The 22,967-nt window shown below is 38.1% G+C and overlaps 2 protein-coding genes across 11 annotated transcripts; both read right to left on the reverse strand.

Annotated features, from left to right (window-relative positions):
• Nucleotides 1–138: 138 nt before the first annotated feature.
• On the reverse strand, nt 139–11,679 carry LOC111334592 (uncharacterized). 7 transcript variants are annotated; one of them, XM_088731622.1, is made up of 9 exons: nt 11,543–11,679; nt 10,723–10,784; nt 6,498–6,710; nt 5,801–5,854; nt 3,401–3,506; nt 2,709–2,833; nt 1,716–1,770; nt 1,178–1,311; nt 139–415 (listed from the first exon to the last, which is right to left on the reverse strand). In XM_088731622.1, exons 2-9 carry the CDS (start codon nt 10,732–10,734, stop codon nt 257–259), a joined length of 858 nt encoding a protein of 285 aa, XP_088587748.1. In that variant the 5' UTR covers nt 10,735–10,784; nt 11,543–11,679; the 3' UTR covers nt 139–256. The 7 variants fall into 7 exon arrangements, with proteins under 7 accessions (XP_088587748.1, XP_088587747.1, XP_088587750.1 ...); XM_088731621.1 differs by lacking the exon at nt 10,723–10,784; XM_088731624.1 differs by lacking the exons at nt 10,723–10,784; nt 11,543–11,679 and adding an exon at nt 10,191–10,329.
• A 3,350-nt stretch (nt 11,680–15,029) lies between these two features.
• LOC111334190 (proteasomal ATPase-associated factor 1) lies at nt 15,030–22,956 on the reverse strand. 4 transcript variants are annotated; one of them, XM_088731619.1, is made up of 13 exons: nt 22,677–22,956; nt 22,041–22,146; nt 21,873–21,913; nt 20,833–20,948; nt 20,652–20,741; nt 19,963–20,061; nt 18,855–19,005; nt 18,221–18,265; nt 17,631–17,780; nt 17,123–17,214; nt 16,515–16,630; nt 15,966–16,051; nt 15,030–15,567 (listed from the first exon to the last, which is right to left on the reverse strand). In XM_088731619.1, the coding sequence occupies exons 2-13, from the start codon at nt 22,109–22,111 to the stop codon at nt 15,371–15,373; spliced, it is 1,254 nt and encodes a 417-aa protein (XP_088587745.1). In that variant the 5' UTR covers nt 22,112–22,146; nt 22,677–22,956; the 3' UTR covers nt 15,030–15,370. The 4 variants fall into 4 exon arrangements, with proteins under 4 accessions (XP_088587745.1, XP_022795628.2, XP_022795621.2 ...); XM_022939893.2 differs by lacking the exon at nt 22,677–22,956 and adding an exon at nt 22,251–22,384; XM_022939886.2 differs by lacking the exon at nt 22,677–22,956 and adding an exon at nt 22,213–22,307.
• Between the last annotated feature and the right edge of the window lie 11 nt (nt 22,957–22,967).

Consider the following 22,967-nt stretch of genomic DNA (forward strand, 5'->3'; position numbering starts at 1 on the left):
GTTACAATGCTACTCTTATACTCTGGTATGCAAGCTTAACTTAAGTTAAATGAATCAACTTTACTATTGGAAAGGTAAAAGTAAACTAAATAGTAAAAGGAAAGAAGGAGGAATGTCAAGAGAATCTTCTGTCCTATATGAACTTTGCAGTATATGAACTTTATTCAAGCATTCAGGCTGTACCCTTTATAAAAAACTAGGGGACTGATGGATTCATATACATTTGTGTCAGTGTCAGTCTAAAATTAATAACAAGTTAGAGCTTTATTGCTATCGTCACACCATCTGAGAAGGGAATCATACTGATGGTCACACGAGTGTCTTTGTGAAGTTTTGTGTTCAAGTTGTGTATTGCTCTTGTCCTTGGCTTTGTAGCTACTGTCTTGGGGTCACAAACTGTACCATTGAGCAAAACCTAAACCAAGATTAATAAAAAACAATGTCAAATAATTTAAAAAATTTCAAGTAATTTAACCACTGTTTGTACTCCTCAAGAGCCTTTTTTAAGGATGTCACACAACGAGGGTGCCTTGTGTGACAAGCAGAAAAAACCTGTCCAAGAGTAAACTGATTTGGTTCTCGACAATTTTTCCCTGACACATGCATATGTCACTGCTAAGGCAGTGAGCCAAAACTATTCAAGTGATGTGTCAGTGCTGGGCAGACATGCATTCCTCAACTTGCTTATGTCTTTCATCAACTCTTTTAAGTCCTGGCCCACTCACTTAAGTCTTTGATTAACTCTTAGTCATTAGTCAGCTTGCCTAGGTTACCTCTCAGCTTATCTTATTGGCCACCTTGCTCCAGTCCTTGAGTGACTTGTTCAACTGCTTCAGTCAACTTGCTTAAGTCATTTTTTTAATCTTACTCTTGTAAAGATTTTTGAATGCTAAGAGCAAATATGTATAGCTGTTACGATATGTGATAGATTTAGTATTGCAAGGGTTTTCAGGTGTCGGTATTATGCCCGCTGTAGGCCAGCGGACATGAAGTCTTTGCGGGCACACAATGCAAGCCACTGGGGCGTAAAGCTTCCCGTGTTTTGGAGCTAAAATAAAGGACTTGTCTTAGCAATGAGTTGCTGTAACAATAGCTAGAAAGTTTTCTTTGATTTCTTTTTTACTTAACCCAAGTTTGTCCTCAAGAGAACTACCTACAGTACTTGTTTATTACTTACATTGTCAACTACTATCAACCCTCCCTGACGCAGAAGCTGTAGAGATTTCTCATAATACTGGTCATATTCAGTCTTTGCAGCATCAATAAAAGCAAGGTCAAAGCTTTCAGCTTCTCCTGCAGCAATAAGTTCATCTATAAAAAGGCAATTATTTTAGGTCAGAGTTATTCTTGATTGATACAAGTGTAGAAGTTTTACAACACAATGATTCTCTTTCAACAAGAACTGGAGACAGGCAATATTATTTCAATACATTGTACCACTGAGTTGGACAAATCTTAATTATGAAATAGCTTTTGGTATAACGTAAATCTGTTCTGAGGGTTTTTCATGCTTCTTGGCTCAAAACTTCCCCATCTGTCCCTCTGTATCTCCACACAGGATACTCTTTTGCCTTTCCTAGCTGTACACAGAATTCCTCTTTATGTGAACGGTTTGTTTATAGCACGGTTTGTCGCAACTTCTAAAGCAGAGTGTATGAGAGCATCAGTGACTATGGAAACTCACCATATATCAACAAAAAGGACACTATTATTACCTAGAGTAGTGAGTGCAGACTGTATCTTAAATTCAACTTTCGACTCAACACCAGCCTAAATAAAAAAAGATAACAATAATTTCAAATAAAAAAATCACTACACATAATAACCTGAGCTGTGGACAAGAGACTCAAAATAGGGTTCATAACTCTTCCTTCTTATGCTGCTAACTTTCCTTAGAAATAAGTCTGAGAAATATGTTTGTCTTTACTTGTTCTTAACATCTCTTGGCTGGATTCCTAAATATCATTAAGAGATTTGCTCATAAATCACTTCTGGCCCCAGCTCTTTGAAGGTTGGATAATGCTATCCACTGGATAAATCCTTATTCTGTGGATAGTGCAGTACCCAGGGCTTGACACTAATGGTAGCCCACTCAGTAGCCACAGACTAGTAGAAATTTAGTTTTGGCTAGTGGTTTTTGATTTCCACTAGCCAGTTTGGTTAGTAAATAAACTAGGATTGTCATAAAATCTAAGATGTCACTAGCCACTGGGCTAGTAAGTTGAAAAGTTAGTGGTACCTTTTTGAAAAGTTAGTGGCCCTGGTACCTTTTGTTATTACTTATCCACTGGATAGTGATTTATCTGTTGGATAGCAATATTCACCCTTAATACAACCAGGCTTTGAAATGTTAAGCTGTGTTTTACATTACCAAGGTAAAATTTAACAAAGATAGTTATGTATTCAAAGCTACGAACCCTACTCATTTTCTGAGTCTATATTTGATGACATAATAAATATAAAATGGCTGGCAGAAATGTGATATTAGTTGTGAGAAAAAGAAAGGGCAAAAGACATTTTGTGCAATATTACATAATATTTAATATTATTTTATGACAGATAGTCTTATGGTAAATTCAGATGTTCTTATTGGTTGCTACTTGGTCAGGATTTGGTCATATGGAGTTAGAGCTTGCTACGCGACTGCTAAATACAGGTCACAAAACAATTAACTTTTGTTACATGAATTAAAACATTTGTCAGCTTACTTCTTGAAAGTAACGGTGAGCATCAATCTCTTTCATAAACTTGTCTGTGATATCACATGACACAACTTTGCCATCAGATGGCAGAGCTATAGCCATACTAAGAGTATTATAGCCAGTGAAAGTACCTGAAATAAGAAAGAATTTGAAAAAATTACAGGTAGAAATTTTTGTAACAACTCATCACTGTTTTGTTTCACTCAGCTCACTCTAAGTTTTTAAATACCAGTATGTATATACTAGAGACATTTCAATAAGCCTCAGTTAAGCCTTTCCACTAGAAGCTAAGGGAGCAGTTAAGCAAAAATTTTTTTAAGGATGTTAGGGCATACATCCTCACCCTTTTACATATCACTATTTTTTTCCATCCCATCAAATCCCAATTCAAAGCTAATGAGGGTTGCTTAATTTCTATTTAAAAACTTATTGTCATCACCCACAATAGGGAAAGTTGACCCATTTCTACTATTTATATTACCTGCTGACCACTGAGTGACATAATTGTCAATTAATTGACTCTTGGGGATTATATCAACCACAACAATGATTTAGGCTATACTGCACAAAGGAAAGTGTTAGGTTCACATTCCACTTTTGAATTTCCTTAACAATTTAACAGTGCTACGATCTATCATTATTCCAATAAAATTCAAATAAAAAAAAAGCTGACATATCATTTAAAATGTCCATCTCACCTATCTCTATAACCTTTTTGGCTTTAATCAATTCTATGAATAGCCTCATAAGTTGAGCTTCATCAGAACTACAAAGCATGTCACCTAATGGAAGCTTTACAGTTGCCTGCAAGAACAGATATCATAATTACAGGCATTAATTGCATGAGAATCGCTATGAATTCTAACATAACCATTGTTATTAAAAACTGGATCATTGGATAATGCAATTCAAGACTTTCTATTGGCTTAGCCATTATGGTATATGAGCCCATATACCATAATCTAATATCTGTACATTGTAACATCCGGTTTCTTCTTACCAAATAAAGTCGAGAAGATTTGTCTAATATCTTAGGTGCGTTTTTTTAAATAAAACAATTATTTCACTCGCACTTGTTGGATATGAGATGATTATAGCCAACTCGGCGCTATGCGCCTCGTTGACTATCTATCATCTTATATCCAACGCGTGCTCGTGGAATAATTGTTAATTATTTGAGAATAAAATAAATTTCTTTAAACCCAAAGTCTCATTTTCTGGGCATGTGCAGGGTTGGATGTCTCAATCAAATTTTACAGTTAATTCCATTCGTGGTAGCATATTTAAGTGTGGATAATTTGTCACTGCAAATGACTAAGCTACTCAATCTATAATCAATCCTGTTCTGTTGGTTTCTGTTTGAGAGGAACACGACAAAGAGAAGACAGGGGGTCCTCAAGTTGGCCCCTCTGGTGGACCACATTGGTACTTGAATACCCTGATAAAACATCTTGGACCAAATATCCTCTGTTGTATGAAAACCACGCACTAAATTTGTTTGTGTAGTATCCTTGAGCTCTTTTCCAATCACGTTTATTTCAGCTCTTCATTCACAGGTCACTTTTAAATAAAAAATTTATTCACATGGACATAAAAGGGCCGATGATTCATGAGATTAAAAAATTGCCCTATTATGCTCCATGTTAAAGGGATGAAGGACCCTACTGCCTCTTAACTTTTCCACTAAACTCCTGCAATCATATTTGATGAAAATTGCTCTTTATATGCTTAATGATGTTTAACTTGGTTTATATGAGTTGTGCGTCAACTACTCTCATAAGTGGTTCACAACTGAGTCTATTCTATTCTGTGATGCATTCACTAAATCCAATGAGGATGGTCTACGGACCCCAAGTCACACTGAAAAGAGGAAACACGCTAATTAATACACGCTCTCAAATACCCACCACTGAAAGTACAGAAACTTTGTTAGCCATAATACTGGGTCACACAGGGTTCTCTGAACTTTGGTTATTTTGAACCTTCACCTAGGATTTATAGCGTGACATGCGAATTTCAAATGTATGTTACCCATCATTATTACCCAAATGTGCTTCGTAGAGTACAAATAATGCACTAGACAAGTACAAATATATTTGTACTCCAGAAATATCCACGAAATTCGTGCGCACTGAAATGACAATGTGGCCTGTTGGATAATTAACAATTATTCCACAAGGGCGCATTGGATATGAGATGATAGCCAATGAGGCGCATAGCACCAAGTTGGCTATAGTCATCTCATATCCAACAAGAGCGAGTGGAATAACTGTTTTATTAAAAACGTTAAATTAAGTTATTAAATTTTATTTAATTTTTAGCTCCCTTTTAATTTTAAGCTGACATGTACGCTTGCCATATTTGTAGGTTATGGTATATTGGCTGATATAACATAATGGCTAGGCCAATAAAAAGTCTTGAATTGCATTATCCAATCATCTACTTTTTAATAATATAAGATACAAATAACGGGCGAATCGAGTATAAATATCACGCGATATTTGGATAGTTCAGACAGTAGGTAATTTTGACTGCGAGTAAAAGAAAAAAAACTGTTCAACAGGTTGGCTATACTATCTCCTTTGCTTTCACGCCTTATAATTGTTACGAGGATCGAATTATTTTTACTGAATCTGTCACGCAATCCCAGACTTTTCTAGAATTATCTGTAATCTGTAATATTCCAGAAACTTCTTTCATGTGACTCAGCAGTTTCCAAAAATAATACAACTTGTAATACGCTATAAATAGTAATAGAAAATTCTAGATAACTAAAGTAAATGTATAAAAGCTGGCTTGTGAGAAGTACAAAAAAGATTTGCCCGAGGGTTACCCTCGTGGCTTGCTGACTGAACTTGTGGAAGCTATGATGTGACAAGGCTGTGACCTTTTGACCTTGCGATATCCGGAGAGAGGAAAGAGATGAAAAAGACGATAGTCGAGAGAGGAAGAAGATAGAGAATACAGAGTTTACTATGGAATCCTCCGGAAGAGTTTGTGTACAAGGAAAGAATGCGATAAATCAAGAAAGCCAAGCGCTGTGGTCTTCAGTCGGCGGATGTTGGAATTGGAAGTTGATCAAGACGACGAACACTTACACGGCATGAAGGATTGTAAGCCTGCTTTAAGAACTGCTTAACTTTATCTCCAACCTAAGTAAATTAGTCAGTGTAAAACTAATTAAATAATAGTTAAAATGGGTTACTGCTTGTTGTTACATTTTTGTTGCGTGCCATATGTCGTACTCGGGAGTCTATTTTCATATATGCTTTGTTAGCGGACATTTGTTGGTCATTCGTGCACGTAACATAATAAATGCGCATAGAGTAACGCAGTTGGATAATAAATAACTCGTTAGACGTATCGCTGAGTATTTTTACTCGTTGTTAGAATTTTGACTCGGCCTGCGAGCTCGTCAACATGCGGCGCAACTCGTAAACGTACTCAGCGACACTACCCACTAAAATGTCTAATAAAATATAAGAATTACAAATTTAGGAAACCTTCGATCAGGCATTAATCCCATTTAAGTGTATCAATTTCGACTTTTCCTCCTTAGTCAATCAGTCCCCTGATAATAACCAAAATTGCTCTCTTGTCATGTCAAAGTACTGACTCATCACATCAATCAATGCAAGAGAAAAAACAAGACCATGTGTGGCTGAGAACGCCTATGTGCGCCACAGGAAAGCATGTATTATGCAATGGTCAAAACGATGAAACCACAAGATTTACTGGTGTGAATACTAGAAAATCAAAGGAATTATCAAACTACGTTATACGAAAGATTCTAACCTTTCTCAGGCTGGCGAGCGCCGATGGTTCGCGGATACCATATTCGGTTACATATTTAGCGACTGGATTGTCCTCCTCGCTGATTTTATAGAGGCTTAAATTTCGACGTTGAAATATCCGACTAATACTAAAACCTGCCACTGCAGATGTCACTGCTATCCCCACAGCTCCCAAAAGCAACTTGTGATCGGCTAAAAGCGACATTGCATCGATCTGCAAATGGATCCAAAAAAATTCCAACTGATTAGTTTCCTGACACGCGTACACGTTTGCACAGTGGATATCTCAGTTGAGTCCGAGGCTTTCAGTTCGAAAAGCTACCCGCGGGAATTCGCAGACAAAAGGTCTTTGAAATTTGTGAATATTAAATAAGTGGAAATGTCTGCCGACACGCAGCAAGTCGCTGGCGGGAAACCAGTAAATCGAGGAGGTGTGCACTTCTGGAGATGATCTTTGTTTGATAGCGGAAACTTCAGCTCGTACAACCAAAGGCTATACAGCGTCTAATCATGATGTTTTACCTAAACTTTTTATATGCTTATTCTAGTAGTCTTCAGAGGTGCTTGATAAGGATTGGCCGCTACCGATACCAAATATTCGATACCAGCGACACCGAGGTTGGATCGTAAATTAGCGATACCGCTTTCGATACTGCACGTGACCTACCACGCTTTAATCTCCCCCGACGAAGCGCTGATAAGTAGCCGTAGGGCTCGAGATCGTGCACGTGCGCATTTGTGTGCAATGATTATGTAGGATTGCCGCACCCGATTCTGTAAATGTAACGTCACTCAGTGCAATGGCAACAAAATCGCAGCTCACAACAATCTACGCATTACAAGGACAGATCTGGAGTAACAAAAATGAGTTGCAATAGCAAACTACCATGACTGCTTACTAAAGAAAAACCTCGAGCAAGAAAAGCATTTAATAGTTCCAAAGTATGGTACCTCTGCGAGTGGTCCTGTATACCAGGGAGTCTCTGATGTATCGAGTATTGAAGCGTAGGATCCATAATGAGTCGGGCACCCATTTTCAGTTATTATCAGTGACGCGTGCAGTGACTGATAACCCGTCATCGTACGCTTCATGATCATACCTAAATGCTAGTGAAAGTTGCAGATTGCTTAATATAGTAAGTAGAAAGATTGTACCACTGCGGTGTTCTTCATTTCCTCGAGAAAATCAAAAATGAGTCCCAATAAATTGAAATTTTTTACTTGTTTGACTGTCTTGTTGATGCTACTATATAGAACTTAACAGCAAACCGTGCGAGAGTGCCTTCATTTAGTCAATCAGATCACGTGACTTACTATGTATTTCAATGAAGTCACAGTATCGGTATCGATATCTATATCGAAGAAAAAAGTCAGTATCGTACTCGGTATCGTATCGATTCGAAAAAGACGTATTGGCCCATCCTTAATGCTTCACCAGAGAGCCTCTCTTTCGTGAATGTTAATATGAGAAACCGCTGTCCAACTAAACCGCGCACGCGGATATGGAATAAGAGCTACTCGTGTGGTTAGACTCCTTCTGTCGCTAGATCCTTTCACCGTTACATCAGTGTGCATATTCTCCACACTGTTCTCTACACATTCCCTCAGGAGCTGACAAGTATTATTTGTTTAACGATCAAGCGCTTCTTTAGATGACAATCATTTCCTTTTTTCCCTTGACCTTGATGCTTGATTAGGGAGACAGTGAGGGTCAAAGTATAAAACCGCCTGTCAAGGCGTCCCACGGGAAATAAACAGCTTGGGTAAAAGTAACCAGCTGGACTTATTCCTGAATATATCTCTAAGTTAGCATTAATTTGCTAACTTAACCTAATTTTTATATTCTCACTGTACTTAGAGTAAACACCACTGGTTACGGTCTTCACTCTCTTGTTTATCAGTGCAGTAAGTAATGGAATTCTCTCCCTAACTACAGGAGATCGATTCCTGAATTAAGTAAATTTAAATTGGGAATTTCCAAAATGAAATTTGACATTGACTGTTGTACCTTTTGCAATAAATAATATTTAAATTCTTAACTTATTAGTCTTATTCAAATTTATTTATACATACATATATCTATATATATTATTTGATTTTCTTTTATTGTATTATAGTAATTTCAATATCTTTACTTGGAGATATTAGTAAGTATTTGCTATCTTTAATTCAAGTTTAAATAAAGTTATTTATTAAAAACTAGGTCATTGGATAATGCAATTCAAGACTTTTTATTGGCTTAGCCATTATGGTATATCAGCCTATAACATAATCTACAAATATGGTAAGCGTACGTGTCAGCTTAAAATTAAAAGAGAGCTAAAAATTTAATAAAATTTAATAATTTAATTTAACGTTTTTAATAAAACAATTATTGTATGTTGTATTGTATTGTGTTCTCACAACATCCCAAGGGGCTTTATCACGTGTTATGGAGCCCGGAAAATGTGTTCTATTGCTCAGTTAAACCTTCAGAGGCCGTTTTTTCTTTTATTGGACTAGAGTGAAGTTAGACATTTTACTTGGAGGTAGCGTGGCCGAGTGGTCAGCGTGTCGGACTCGCAATCCGTCGCTCCCGGGTTCGAGTCGCACCCTGACCACTACCTGAATTTGTTTCACGGTGGCTCCGAGTTCAAATCCTCGGCCATGCTTGTAAATAGCCAACTGGTTTGTCTCCGGCCAATTGGGATTCTTAACATTGTTATGTTCAATTTGAATTATTTGTTTATAGCCCACAATGTAAACTACTGGGTTACCAGTAATTGTGTTAGCTATTAAAGTTAATTTTTTTTCTTAACGTTTACAAAAAGAAAAATTTTGAAATCTCAGAAAGTGATCGACTTATTTAGGAAAACGTATTTTTAAAGAAAAGTTAATAAATCAGGAGGGTGTCATATTCTCGTAAATGGCGAACCCCCTGGGGGAATATTCGCGGCAATTTCATGTTATTTGCATATTTTGTTTAATCGCGCACTTGACAAAATTCACACGCGAAAGTTCCCTGCTAGTGGAAAATCTTTTCTCATGGATTAAAAAAAAAAAGAAATCTAAATTAGAGAGGAGTCCCTGGGGAAAGAAAAAGAAAAAAACAGGCCCAAAGAATAGAGAAATGGCACCATTTTGTCAGGAAAAAAAAAACAGTCCTTGCACCCCTCTCCACGCTGGCATCCAAATTACTGGCGAACAAAGAAGTCGCCATCAAATCTACATTTGTCGTACGTAAGGTTAAAAACGAAGTTTCCTTTCAATAAGCAAGTACCGGCCTTGATACAAAACATAATAGGGACTTTAAGCAGCCAGGACGGCAACGGCACGGAAGGCGTCGATTAAAAAAAGGAGTTTCTTCTTTTAGTTAGAATTTCGAAAATGGCTGCATGTGTTTACCGTCTCATAAGGCGCCAGACTTCAAACTCAACGTAACGCATAAAAGTAGCGTTGAGTTCCAAATTAAAATTAAAATAATTTGCCGCCGCGGTTTCGCTTCGCAGACGACGCAATTTTGGGGATTTCGCGTTGTTGTTTTGCAAAGGACGGCTAAGAAATGTACCAAGTTTTAAAACACACGTGCTGGGCTATTGTTCTGCCAATTAGATCTATTGTTTTTCCACGTTCTCGTTGCCGTCGCCGACGAGGTTTACTTAAAGTCCCCAATAACTTTACCCGAGGGAATCATTTAAGCGATAAGGGTACTTACTTAAGCTGTCTGTCGATTCGCCGTTTTGCTTTTCAGAAGTTTCTCCAGCTTAATCTTTCTTGCCGCGGGTTTTTTCTTTGCCAATTTTCAACAAAGCGAGATAAAAAAAAAACGTGAAAATCGGGAAAATCTTGATGCATCGTCATTGACGCCAGGAGGTCCCGTCTTTCCATTGGTTCGCGGTTTCAGGAGGCGAGATAATCTCTTGGCGTACGGCGTAGCTCTAGTTGTCTACAAAACTTTAGGGGCTAAAATCTCGCATTTGATTTTGAGAGGAATACATCCGCTTTGAGCGAATTTATAGGGTATGTAGATTTCACCGATTTTCGTGAGAATTCGCCAAAACATTCCAGGGATAATGACAAACGAAAGCGTGTCGGGAGATTTTGATATTTGAAATATTTTTCACGTTGTGTCCATTTGCGCAACACGTTTCGCATATTTTACGCTACTCTAACTTTCGATGCGGATATCTAGAAAACCAATCAGAATATCGGAAAAGCCTGACACACTTTTGTTGATTGACGCCTACCCGATAAATCATGAATAGAAGGACCCTTTGTTGTTTCACGTCTTACCGGCTCCTGATACTCCCTAAATGAAAAAATCGCCAAAATTAAATTTTTATCGTAAACTGCATTTCTTAAGCCTTTTTTTGATGTATAGTTTGTTAAGGTTTTCTTGAAACTAGGGCGCGTACGAATTTTTTTTTCCGGAGGACACTCGCGAATGTGGGAAGTAACATTAAGACCTAACTAGTTACACGCGGCTCTATAATCTGATGAAACATCCGCTTGCAAACTGAATTAACCAATCAGACGATGCGCACTATGTTCATTATGTTATAAAACTAAATAGGAAAGCTTTTTGAAGGGGGGCGGCTGCGAATTAGCAAAATGCAACTGAAATAAGTCATAACTACTGTAAGTAACAAGCCATCGCGTTGCAAATCACACTAACGAGCAAATGAATGACGAAAGTGATTCTTACTATGTAACTAACATGTTCTTACAGTACTGACCAAAGGACGGGACAATAGTATGAAATGCCCTCTTCGTCGGAGGCCTGCTGAGGTATTTAAATGCCCTACTAAAAAACCGATGCAGTTCTGTGTAGGGATTGGGATCAAGCGGTAAACGTGTCAATTCAGAAGCTTCTTTGAAAGTTGCGACTCTAGCCTCGCTACGCCAAGAAAAAAATAATATCCTGTAAGATGACGAGTTCAGAGTACAAGCTTACAGCCGACGAAGGATCCTCGACCATCCTGTGGTGTGCTAGCACCGCTTGCAGGAAGACAGCGCGACAAACCATGGGTATTTAGGAATCAACAAGGTAGAAAATAGAAACTTTACCTTTGCCTGTATCGAATCAATCAGAGAGTACTGAGCACCCGACAGTTTCAGTGGAGGTTGGTAAAGAACTGAACGGACTTTGTTGCGAACTATGATTCTTGTCGACATGCAAAGCTTGGATCACGTAGGTTCAACTAAAGGAATCTTGGGGTAGATCCACATAATTTAAGGGCAAACACCTCTGACCGGAATTACGTCACACAAACAGTCGATGGGACGCCAATGGTTGAAATGAGTGGCAACAAATAAATCCAAAATCAGGAAAGGGCACTTGATATTTGGCGCCAGCTGTCACAAACAATAATTTGGACAAATTCCAACTATTGTTTACCAAAGACGACTTTTCGAAAAGTGATTATCTGTAAGATATCACTTGCTATTGCGACAAGTTTGCACAACAATGCAAGGGGTTTCGCATGGTCTTTGCGAGCATTTGCGAGCACGCGGGCAGTGTTTATTTTTGCGAGCACGAACAGTTGTCAAATTATCCTTGCGAGCAGCGAGCACTCGGGGGGGGGGGGTACTCGCATATATGGGCCATGTAGGTATAGGTACGTGCCGCGGAATAGGGTATGGTTTTTGACGTTCTCGGTCCTTAAATAGGGTACCTTTTTTGACCCTTTTGTTTCTGTGTCCACGGTGTGGTCCTTAGATAAGGCAGCTTAATTATATTATCTAATTCTGGAGTGTGAAAACGCCCGCCTAAATGCACGGTTATTTTTAAAACTTGATGTATCCGTTTAAGTATTGTAACAAAATGATTTTGCAACAGAGGTTTAATAGCCGTTAAGCGGGTAAATACAGGTAACGCCTCTTCAAGCCACATTATGAATTAATAATATGACTGTCGTTCATTTAATTATCAGAACTCTCACAACAAAACCTAGCTTAATGGAATAACGAGTGATAGAAGGATAATGTTTAGCCGCGATCAAAGTTCAACACGAATAGAGTAGGTAGAGACACTCTAGTACGAATAATCCTGGCTGTAATCCGCTGTAATAAACAGACCGACTGAAAGATGTATCATGGTTATGATTGCATATTATTAAACTAGGCTTATTCTAGTATTTTGGACGATATAGTCCTGCTCTCATCTACCAAGCAGCAAATTCAGGATAAAACAACAAGGCTGGATGAAGAGGCCAGACGGGTGGGACTCAAAATCAACAAGGAAAAGACAAAAGTGATGAGGATCAATGCAAAGAACCAAGAAAAGATCATAATCAATGGACAGGATATTGAAGATGTCGATGAGTTCGTGTACTTGTAGGCCAAAGTTTGTAGAGAGGATGGTGGTATGAAGGACTTGAAGAACAGGTTATTAAAGCCAGAGGTGCCTTTAACAAACTAAAGAAGATCTGGATCTCTAATAACATCTTGAGGAAAACAAAACTGAGGCTATATAAAACTCTAGTAGTGCCAATGTTACTCTATGGATCTGAGACATGGAAGATGAACAAAGGAGATGATAAAGCAGTGAATGTATTCCATAATAGGTGCCTACGAAGGATCCTCCGAATCCGATAGCAAGCCATGTCAGCACCAAAGAGCTACAGGAAAGGGCAGGCATAAAGCCACTGAGTGCGGAAGTGATGTCTCGTAGATAGAAAATGATTGGTCATGTTCTTAGGAAAGATCGTAATAATGATTGCAATGTTGCTATGAGCTGGGCGCCAGAAGGTAAAAGGAGAAGGGGAAGACCAAAAACCACTTGGAGACGTACAGTAGAGAAAGAAAGGCAAGAGGCAGGTTGGAGGTCGTGGGAGGAGGTGCGGACAGCAGCAACCAATCGAGAGGAGTGGAAAAGCTCTGTGAAGGCCCTATGTGCCACGAGGCATGAAAAGGATTGATCATGATGATTCCAGTATTTTATGCTTGATGCTATACATCCAATGTTACAGAGAAGAAATAAAGTTTTCCTTTTCATGCTATTAATAATTTTGTTTTTTCCTTGAATAGGGTGTCATTTTTCGGCTTTGGGCCTTAAAAAGGGTATCAGTTTTCGCTTTCTTAGTCCTTAAATAGGGTTAGGGTTCACGAACCTTCGTGGCACACCCCTATCCAAAATTCGCGGGAGTACCTGGTTTTCTGCTGATCGACTGAAAAAGATTCTACGCAATGAAGTTTTATCTATTTTGGAGGCTTCCAGAATCTAACCACTTACAGCCATACAGATCTGACAAGCTCTAGTGGAAGCTCTGAAGGTCAGATAGTACTGGTAATAGTAGTATTTCTCTAGATTACTGTCTACCTTCGTGGGTGCCTTTCGAGAATAATTCTTACTTTATGCGTTTTCGCGCGACACGGAGACATAAGTTTCTAGACATGTCTCCTCGTTTGGCTAGGCCTTTTACTTTTTAATCGAAATGATTAAAGCAACATTTCATTAAAGAATTTCCGGTAAAGCCCAAACGACCGAGGGTTCTTAATATTGTTGTTTTGTTTAATTGGGTTTCGTATGCCACCGTTTGTCATCAGATTTTAATTGTCATTATTACTAGTGGCCAGGAAGATTCCATGGTTGAATAAAACTGTTACAAAATGCGATCCGAGTACACAGTTTCAAAATATTGACTCCGTCCATTTTACTTCCCATTGCACACTGGAAAATCCATCATGTCTACAAACCCTGATAATTTTTTTCAGGTCTGATTTTCGCTATTGCATAAATAGCGTTCTCTACTGCGAGGATCGTGCATCATACGTATCTAATACCGCAGTTCAAAATATATGAACTTCATATATTCATTGTATCTGACTTATCATCACGGGTTTATTACGAATCAACTTAACGGCCTGCTCTCAGTTGGCTTGTACGTTAGCTCAATTGGTAGAGCGCTGCACTAGTATCGCAGAGGTCAGTGGTTCGAATCCCGTACAGGCCTGATTTTTTTCAGGTCTGATTTTCGCTATTACATAAGTAGCGCCCTCTACTGCGACGATCGTGCATCATACGTAAACCCTGATAAGTTGCTCAAATAAATGGGAATTTAGATCAACAAAGGTTCACAAGTAATGTCTCCACAGGAGATTATGTCACCTCCCGTTATGTCAAGCTTCCTATCAGAATTCCCTGCTAAATAGATCGTGTTACAGTCTCGTTTTTTTGTTCAAGCGAAAGAAGGTTTAAGTCATTGGGTAAAATACCCGGGAAACTGGTCAAAGAAACAACTTTTGTAAGGCTAGCTTAAAGCAATGAAAGCGAATCTATTGAGGGAAAAAGCAAAGCCAGTATTAACAGAAATGATATCTTTTGGGTACTCGTTAATAACCTTAGAAACAAGTGAATAGATGACCGATCACATATTTGAACTGCGAAACTGTACCCCACTCAAGCAGAAAGCCTACGACCATGAAATATGATAAAGAATAAATCAATGAGCGAAATGCTTGTCATGGAGCTTTGTGCGTTTTTCCGACAATACATACAGCGCCTCCAAAACAGTTACAGGATGAACTGTTGAAGAAAGACTGAAGCCCGAGGTAGAGATGTTTCAACCTTTTTGTTTTAACCCATATCATAACTGATTTATCGTTTATATATGAATAAAAAATAACTACAAAGCAGGATTAACGAAATTTCGAGCAATCGAGCTCATGTTAACGAGAATGCGAGCATGCGAGCAGTTGCATAAATTTTGCGAGCACGAGCAAGCGAGCACCCGTGTAATTTTTGCGAGCAGTTCGAGCAAAGGCCAAATTTTGCGAGCACTTGTAAATTGAATGGGACCATTCGATACCCCTAATGCATGGATGAAAGTTCCTCTTAAACCTGTGTCGCTAGAGGTTACTGCAGTGGACCTATCTGTACATTAACCCACAATTTTAGGTGGGCAGTTCAGACTGCTTAAGAACATATTTTCTAATTGTTTTGTCTCGACAAGCAGAGTACACTGCGTTAGCCGAGCGACAAATATTATAAACTGGGTCGGAATCGGGTCCGATCAACTCCCAGCTCGTCACTTCTTCGCTTCTTCCATGCCCCAACATTTTCGCACTCCAACAAAAACACGCCCCATCTCCTGAAACATAACACAAATATAAGTTTTCTGAAGTTGGAGGGAAGTCTGTCTGTTTATCTTTACTTCTCCTTAAAAGGCATATTTTGAAAGCGATTGGGTTGGATTTGGAAAAGTACATTCCCCCACACAAATCCTTGCCACACCTCTAGAGTCAAATGTGGAACATTCATCCTACTTTTATGCCACCAGTTTTACCCACAATGCCAACAGGCTTTTAAAAGATGACATAGCAGGACAAGGAATTCAGGCAAACTGGGAGCTAAAGCGTAAGTGGGATTCAAGGAGAGCTTGACTGTGCCCTGTTTTTTTTTTCCTGTGATAACATACAGCCTGTAAAAGTCCTGCTCCTGGTTTCGATATCAACTGATAAAATACTCATAATAACCTTAAATACTCACGCGAAGATGCTAGAAATCCATGATCCCCAGTGATTGATAGAGAAAGTATGGGTGAGGATGATCGGCGAAACACGCCAACTGGAAAACTGGAAAAGTAAACAACACAGATTTCAACTCCAAAACATCCCTAAACTTGAGCAATATAAGATCAAAAGGTAAACGTATATGAAAAACACACCTGCATCCCAATCCCGCGACTTATCCCTTTCCTGTTTTTTTTTTTTTTGTCCCTTCCACAACACGTGTTCTAAATCAGGCCTGTATACTCTTTTCCAGAATTGTTAGCCTCTTTTCAAACTGCTGCCTTCCTCCAAAAATGCCTTATTTACTATCAACTGGAAATTGATGGAGGATGTTAAACTACCATAGTAAATTTTTTAAGGCTGGTGTTTCGAGTATAAACCCTTCGTAAGAGATACGAACCTCTCCGTTATCACACCCACTTCTCACAGTTTCCTTACTCGGGTCAATACAGCATGTGTTGCAAGAGCTCTCACCACCCCATCTCTAACAATTCATGGTCTCTTTAAAATTCTTGCAACTACTAACCTTGGAGATCTAACATCTACAATCCACAAAGAACCATCTTCTGTTCCACCAACAGCTTCGTATTCCGACAAAAATGCAGAGCAGTTCACAGCTGACGAACATTTTACCTGAAAAACCTGATAACCGTAGAATATCAAACTGTCTACGTAAAACGTCTTTCTCTTCGTTTTGTTTCATTTCTTTTGTTTGTTTTCTTTTTGTCTACCAAAATCAAACGCTTCAAAACAAGAAAAGAAAATAATAAGAAAGAAAAAACAGCAACGAAACTGAAGTACAGTGTTGGAAATCGTAAAAACTTAAAAAATTCAATCTAGTTAGGCGTCATGCATATAAATTCAGTCTAAACTTCCCTAAATGTCAATCATAGCCAACAAAAAGAAAACAAACAAAACAAAATAAGACAAAGAGTAAATTTATTCTTAATACAAGTGAATCCCTGGAAACAAGGCTGTGAAGGTAGGTTAGTGACCAGGTAAGAAATTTGAAGTCTCTTTGATTGGTAGGATAAAAATCATTGTACACTTGTATTTGACTTGAATCAAAAAAAGGTCATCAAGGCTCAGGATGTATTTAAGATAGAGTAATTTATCAAGTCGGCCACAATGTACCTTTTCCTTGTTACGTACGTCCACACCTTCAAGAAATCCGTCTTCTTTGGCGAGTATAAGTAATTTACCCTCAGTTCCAACCTCCCGCTCACCTTTAAAGTACAACACCACAAATAGAGAATCATTATTACATTTTGGCTACCACTGTTACTACCACACATGATCACTACTTGCTTACACTGGGCTATGCTTTACAAATTCTACGAACGGATAACTGTCAACAATTTTCAATACTTTTTTCCTCAGCTTTCATGGCAGTGTTTCAGGAAAATTCTTTCCAAATCCTTAGGATGGTACTTCTAAATTTAAGGTGTGTGTGAGTAGGGTAGAGGGGCAGGGAGTTTCTGGAAAGCCTGAAACCTTAATAGAAAATATATAGCAAACCAGAATTTATTTAGATGGAGGGTGGTATTTGGCTCCCATTTAAAAAGAAAAAAACAATAATCTATATTTTAAAACTGGCATTTTCTCTCTTCATAATATCCATGTCACCATATTACAGACTTACTACATTGGTTGTCTGACTCAGGAGTGTTTTCCATTCCTTGAAGCTGGGTCAATGTACATGAGTTCACAGGACAGTCACCACTTGACACAACTGCCAAACACTTGGCTTCTCCACAATCCCACAGCCGTACAGTTCCATCTCTAGAACATGCTTTTAGATTAAAACAAACAAATAACAGGACATTTCATGGAGCACATCATTTGCATGAATTGGGGTTAGTGGAAATTTTGAAAGTGGCAGGTAGTTGCCTCTTGTTGAAGAAATTCTTACAGATCATAGTAACCTTTAAGGTCAGTCATTGAACATTTTTAAAAGTGTGGCAACAAAAGCAAATCTGAGTTCCCTTTCAGGATTCTGATTGTGTGGAATTTTTGAGACAATAAAGAGACTGTGTCATTATGAATTTTGGATCAATGCTGCCAAGAAAAGAGACCTACCATGAAGCCTACATAAGCACACCTGGCTATCCAATCAGAGTTTGTGCATGATTTCATTATTAAGTAGTTTACTCTACCCTGAGGCTGATTTATCAACAATTGAGTAAAACATTTTGGATCTTTAAAGAAAGATCATTTTTAATAATCACTTACATAAAATATTTCTTCCTCTGTCAACAATAGCTGTATCAACAACTCCTACAAATTACCAGTTAAGAATAAAAGTTAAATTAAATGACAAGGAAAATGATGACCACCTAACAAGCAACACTTAAGAAAAGTTCTTTAAAATTTCTCAAGTGGGGAGCAGAGATGGTGCAGTGTCAAGAGTGCTTGCCTTCCCCATTGTGGCCTTGGTTCGATTCCCAGACTTGGCATCACATGAGGGTCGACTTTATTGCTGGTTCTCATCCTGGCTCCTGGTTCTCCAGTGTTCCACCCTCCACAAAAGCCAACATTCCAAATTCAAACTTGATCTGGAATAAGTGGACTGAAGGAGCTACCTAGTGGAATGTCCATTGCCAAATTCCCGCTTAGTTTCCCATTTATTTTATTATCTAAATTTTCTGGCTGCAATGTTTTGGCCATACAATAAGTCTATTATCATTATAAGTTTGTTTAGTTAACTTGTTCACAAATCTCCAAATTTCTTGAGATCTATACCTCATCAATTATTGTAAATCATGTCCAACAGTACTTAAAGTTTGATTTATTTGAACTTGGAGTAACTTTAATATCAATCATTCCTGCAAAAAGAAGACGAATGATACATTTTGCCCCTTAGTACCTCCTGTATGGCCCTTCAATGTCACAGGACAGCTTCCATCTTCTGCTGACCAGATTTTTAGCCGCAAATCAGCACCACCACTAAGAACAACTTTTCCAGAAGGAAAGAATTTACAAGTATTTACATCTGAAATGTGACCTTGAAGATTGTGCTGCAAAAAACAACAGGTACCTTACAAATTTAAAGAACTTGTAAACTGAAGGTATTGGTTAAAAAAAACTTGTTTAAAGCAAGGCTAAATCTGTTTGTGAGGTTTTATGATTAAAAAAAAAAAGAAGAAGAAGAAACCCTTTCAGATCTTTCATTTTCAATTGTAGAATTAAAGGTAACTCTAAGATGAACACTATTTAAAATAAATCTTAATAATTATGTGATCTGTTAAGAAACAGATTTAGGTTGGGAACAGTATTGAGGAAATAGTGTTTTTTTTTTAAGGAGTCAGGCAATGAACACCATTATCTGAGTACTCAATTTACATTCATAGGTTCCTGTACTGTAGTGTAGAGATACATATATCTTTTTAGACGTTTTGTTGTGTAGTATCACTGAGTATTTTTACGAGTTGTGCCGTATTTTGATGAGTCCGTAGGGTGAGTCAAAATACAAATAATGAGTAAAAATACTCAGCGATACTAGACAACAAAGCATATAATAACTTATTTATTATCCAACATGCCAAACTGTTATTTCAGTGCGGGGAATTTTCCGGATATTTATTTACGGGGAGTGCGTGACAGAAGTATGTGAAGCGGAACGGAATTGGCGCGTTGTTGTATCGCTGTTTCTATTTTCTTCATTAAATGAAGAAATTTTCTGGTTGTCAAGCTGTTTTTCTTTGTTCGATTCATCTAATGAACTTGGACCTATATTTGCCAGCCATTCTGACTCTTCAATGTCGGAAATATGATTCAATTGTCCGCCACTTTTTTTTTGTACGTACAATCCAATTCTCTGCTTGCGCGATGTGAGAAAACCTGTTTAACCAGTACTACAATAGAGGAGTACAAATACCGCATGATATTTGTACTCATCTATGGCGTTATTTGTACTCGTCTAGGTGTAGTTGGATAATAAAGGCCTGTAATACATTCTGTAAATAAAACCATACCCTAACAACACCAGTAGATGTTTCCCAGACAAGAAGAGTGCTGTCATCTCCACTGGACACACCTAGTCCCCCTCCAGGGGATATATCTATACATCGAACCTGAAAGGGAAAATTAAGAGAAGACCACCAGGCCAACATAAGTTAACAGAAAATTGTGTGGAACACAGACAGTGCAGAGACAAATCACTCTTATCCCTCTGCTGAAGCCAGGTTTGATTCTAGAACCAGTTCAACACGTGAGTCCAGTTTTCTGCTGTTTCTTTTCCTTGCCAAGGGTTTTCTCCATTTTTTCAGTTATTGTCTCTCCACAAAAAGCAACAATTTAAATCACTGAATTCCACTTTAATATGGAAACAGCTATTGAGAAGTCACCTTGTGAATGTGCCAGAAGTAATATTAATTGAATTTATCTAAAATTAATTAATTTTTCATGCCACAATCAAATTTTTGGTGCTAAGAACTTTTCTGTCAGTAATGAGAGAAAACCAAGTCTCTAGCATTGAAAAAAAATCAAGGAACTGACTGTAATGGTGGTATGAAAATATTCAAAGTATGAAAGGCTGATCCACAGAAAAGTTCTGGGTTTACTTTTGAACACTTAAATACTCATGATATAACCAATACAAGGACATAACAATGACTCATTTTTACAGCTAGCTATTTCATTTTTTACTCCTATTTGCACTTACACTTTTGCTGTGAAGTTTTGGGAAAGAAGTACTTGGGGAAATGAACTTTGAAGAACAATTTGCTTCTGGAAATGACAAAGTAAGGCTAGTCTGATAATAAGAGAAAAAAAAATACTCATTTAGTTTTCCATAATACTGCACTACTACTTATCACAAAAACACTTTTTGGCTTATTTCCCACCTTGCTAACATTTTGTACTGAAAATCCTTCTGAGGCCTCCACAGATAGGGTGTTATTATCTACACTTTCTTCTTTGTTTCTTGCTCTGATGAGTTCTCCATAAACTGTGGGCAGGTCTGAAAAATAACTTCTTCAGATCAAATTTTACTTGTTGTTATTATTTTTTATTTACAATTTAGGTTCTCATTTAAAATCACCTCCTGCAAAAACCCTATTTAGGCAAGGTACCCTCTAGTTAACTGTCTTTGGTTATTTTTATAAAGTTTGGCGTTTTACATAATTTTGAGACAGATGATGTTTAATCCAACCAATTGAACATTGGGTATCTATGTTATGTATCCCAATAACCTCCTAGTGATCCAGAGTAAAGTTAGGGGACATTCTAGATAGGGAACCAGTTAGAGACTGAAACTTATTCGAGAGGAGGGCTTCTATCAAAAACCAATTAAGAGTCGATGATGTATATCAAATGCTGTATTTTTCATCTGAATCGTCCATGGATATCATAATTAGCAAACATTTATCTGAAGAAAGGGGTGTTAGTCTCCAAAGAAGCTGTAGTGCAGCATCAGTGGGGGTATTACAGGATAATTTGGTTTTATCAACTGAGTTGATAGTGTAAGTTGGCCCTATTTCATAACTTTCTGACCAAGGGCTAACACTCACAACCCCAGCTTTAGAAACATTTTACAGTGGGCAAGTTATATCATCAACTCGGTCGATAAAACCAAAACATTTATTTGGTTAAAACCTAAGATTTATGTTGGAAAACTGACAAAAGCTATCAAAAACTCTAAATTTAGTTGTTGTATTTGAATTCTTTTAACTAGGTAGTGTTGCAGTTGAAATACAGCTGTATTTGATAGGGGGAATACGTACAAGGTGCTCAACGATATCGATTACGGGGGGGAGGTAATTTAAGGGTATAGTTTAATAGAAAGGAAAGGTTATTAGAGAATGCGTATAAAGTATTAAGGGAAATTGAAATTTTTGGTAACATTCTTACATTCACAGTTACAGAACGTAAAATTAGAACGTACTGATTCGAGTGCAAGAAATCCAAGCCTTTCCACAGGGGTTCCTACAAAAATAAGAAGGGAAGATTATATTTTAGTGTCGCCTTATCGTGTTAATAGAACACAACCCAAATACAAGCAGGCATACAAGAAGTCAAGCAACGTTCCACCATCGCGCATATATCGACATACCTGAGAGCTTCCTTCCAATCCCACTGTATGTTCAGACGGGGTATCTCAAAGATGTTGATTTCTCCCTCCATGAGCCATACATATAGAAACTATTTAAGAGTCGGCCCTGAAAACGAGAAAAAAAATTATTACACATCTAACATGGACAGGAACCTTTCCGCAGAGCGTTTACCTGATAAAGATAACACTTTCAATGTAATTTTGACTTACCCACTGTCAATCCGCCATCTTCAATATTTAGCTGAGGATAGACTGGAAGCTAATCCACTAAAGTTATGAAATAGTAAGTAGGTCCGCATAACGTGAGTACGGTTGTCGTTTGTCAAGAGAGATAATAAAAGGGCTAACTAACGAAGGAAGCTGTCTTTTTCAGAAAGGGTAGGGGGTAGGGGGTTGAGCAGGAGAGAGATCTAGAGGAGGGTCATTATTTTTATCCCACTTAAAGGAAGAGTCGCCATAATTTTGACACAACACAAAGGAATCACTTCATTTACACAGGTTAATAGGAAGTGTGATCTCTGAGCTCATGACGAGCGGTGATCTAAATAAGCACTTTGCCACTGTAGCGTGAAAATGACGCGGTTGGCTGAGAAAAGGGAGACTTATGGAGGATCACCTGGTTTGTAAAAGCCTTACCCCCACTATACGGTGCCTCATAGAGAACGGTCGGACGATGATGAGGTTGTTCTATCAGAAAGGATACTTTTTTCCACGATGTTGCCTTAAACGCACAAGGGTGACTCGTGGCTGAGCTGATGGATTTCGATTCGTGCCGCTTCGATAGCCATTCCCAGTTTCTGATAGAGCTTTCTTACATCCTTCATAGTCGTGACCCAGTTGAAATTGATTCGTGTTGTCTCATTGATTGGTAATCTTTAGATCTTTGGTTTCCCTTTCGTAACCGAGGTGCAATACTCATGATTTAAT

The sequence above is a fragment of the Stylophora pistillata genome, chromosome 8 (assembly GCF_964205215.1).
Source record: "Stylophora pistillata chromosome 8, jaStyPist1.2, whole genome shotgun sequence".
Taxonomy (NCBI): Eukaryota; Metazoa; Cnidaria; class Anthozoa; order Scleractinia; family Pocilloporidae; genus Stylophora; species Stylophora pistillata.

What these genes read in the sequence shown, in the direction of transcription:
- LOC111334592 (XM_088731620.1), bottom strand. Translation starts at nt 7,594, where the DNA reads ATGATCATGAAGCGTACGATGACGGGTTATCAGTCACTGCACGCGTCA. An exon ending in CTCACCGTTACTTTCAAGAA is followed by an intron (nt 1,771 to 2,708) that starts GTAAGCTGACAA and finishes TTTTTTATTTAG; the next exon opens with GCTGGTGTTGAGTCGAAAGT. An exon ending in GGTTGATAGTAGTTGACAAT is followed by an intron (nt 416 to 1,177) that starts GTAAGTAATAAA and finishes ATCTTGGTTTAG; the next exon opens with GTTTTGCTCAATGGTACAGT.
- LOC111334190 (XM_088731619.1), bottom strand. Translation starts at nt 22,111, where the DNA reads ATGGAGGGAGAAATCAACATCTTTGAGATACCCCGTCTGAACATACAG. An exon ending in ATTGAAGGGCCATACAGGAG is followed by an intron (nt 18,266 to 18,854) that starts GTACTAAGGGGC and finishes GGTAATTTGTAG; the next exon opens with GAGTTGTTGATACAGCTATT. An exon ending in CAGAGGAAGAAATATTTTAT is followed by an intron (nt 17,781 to 18,220) that starts GTAAGTGATTAT and finishes TTAATCTAAAAG; the next exon opens with CATGTTCTAGAGATGGAACT.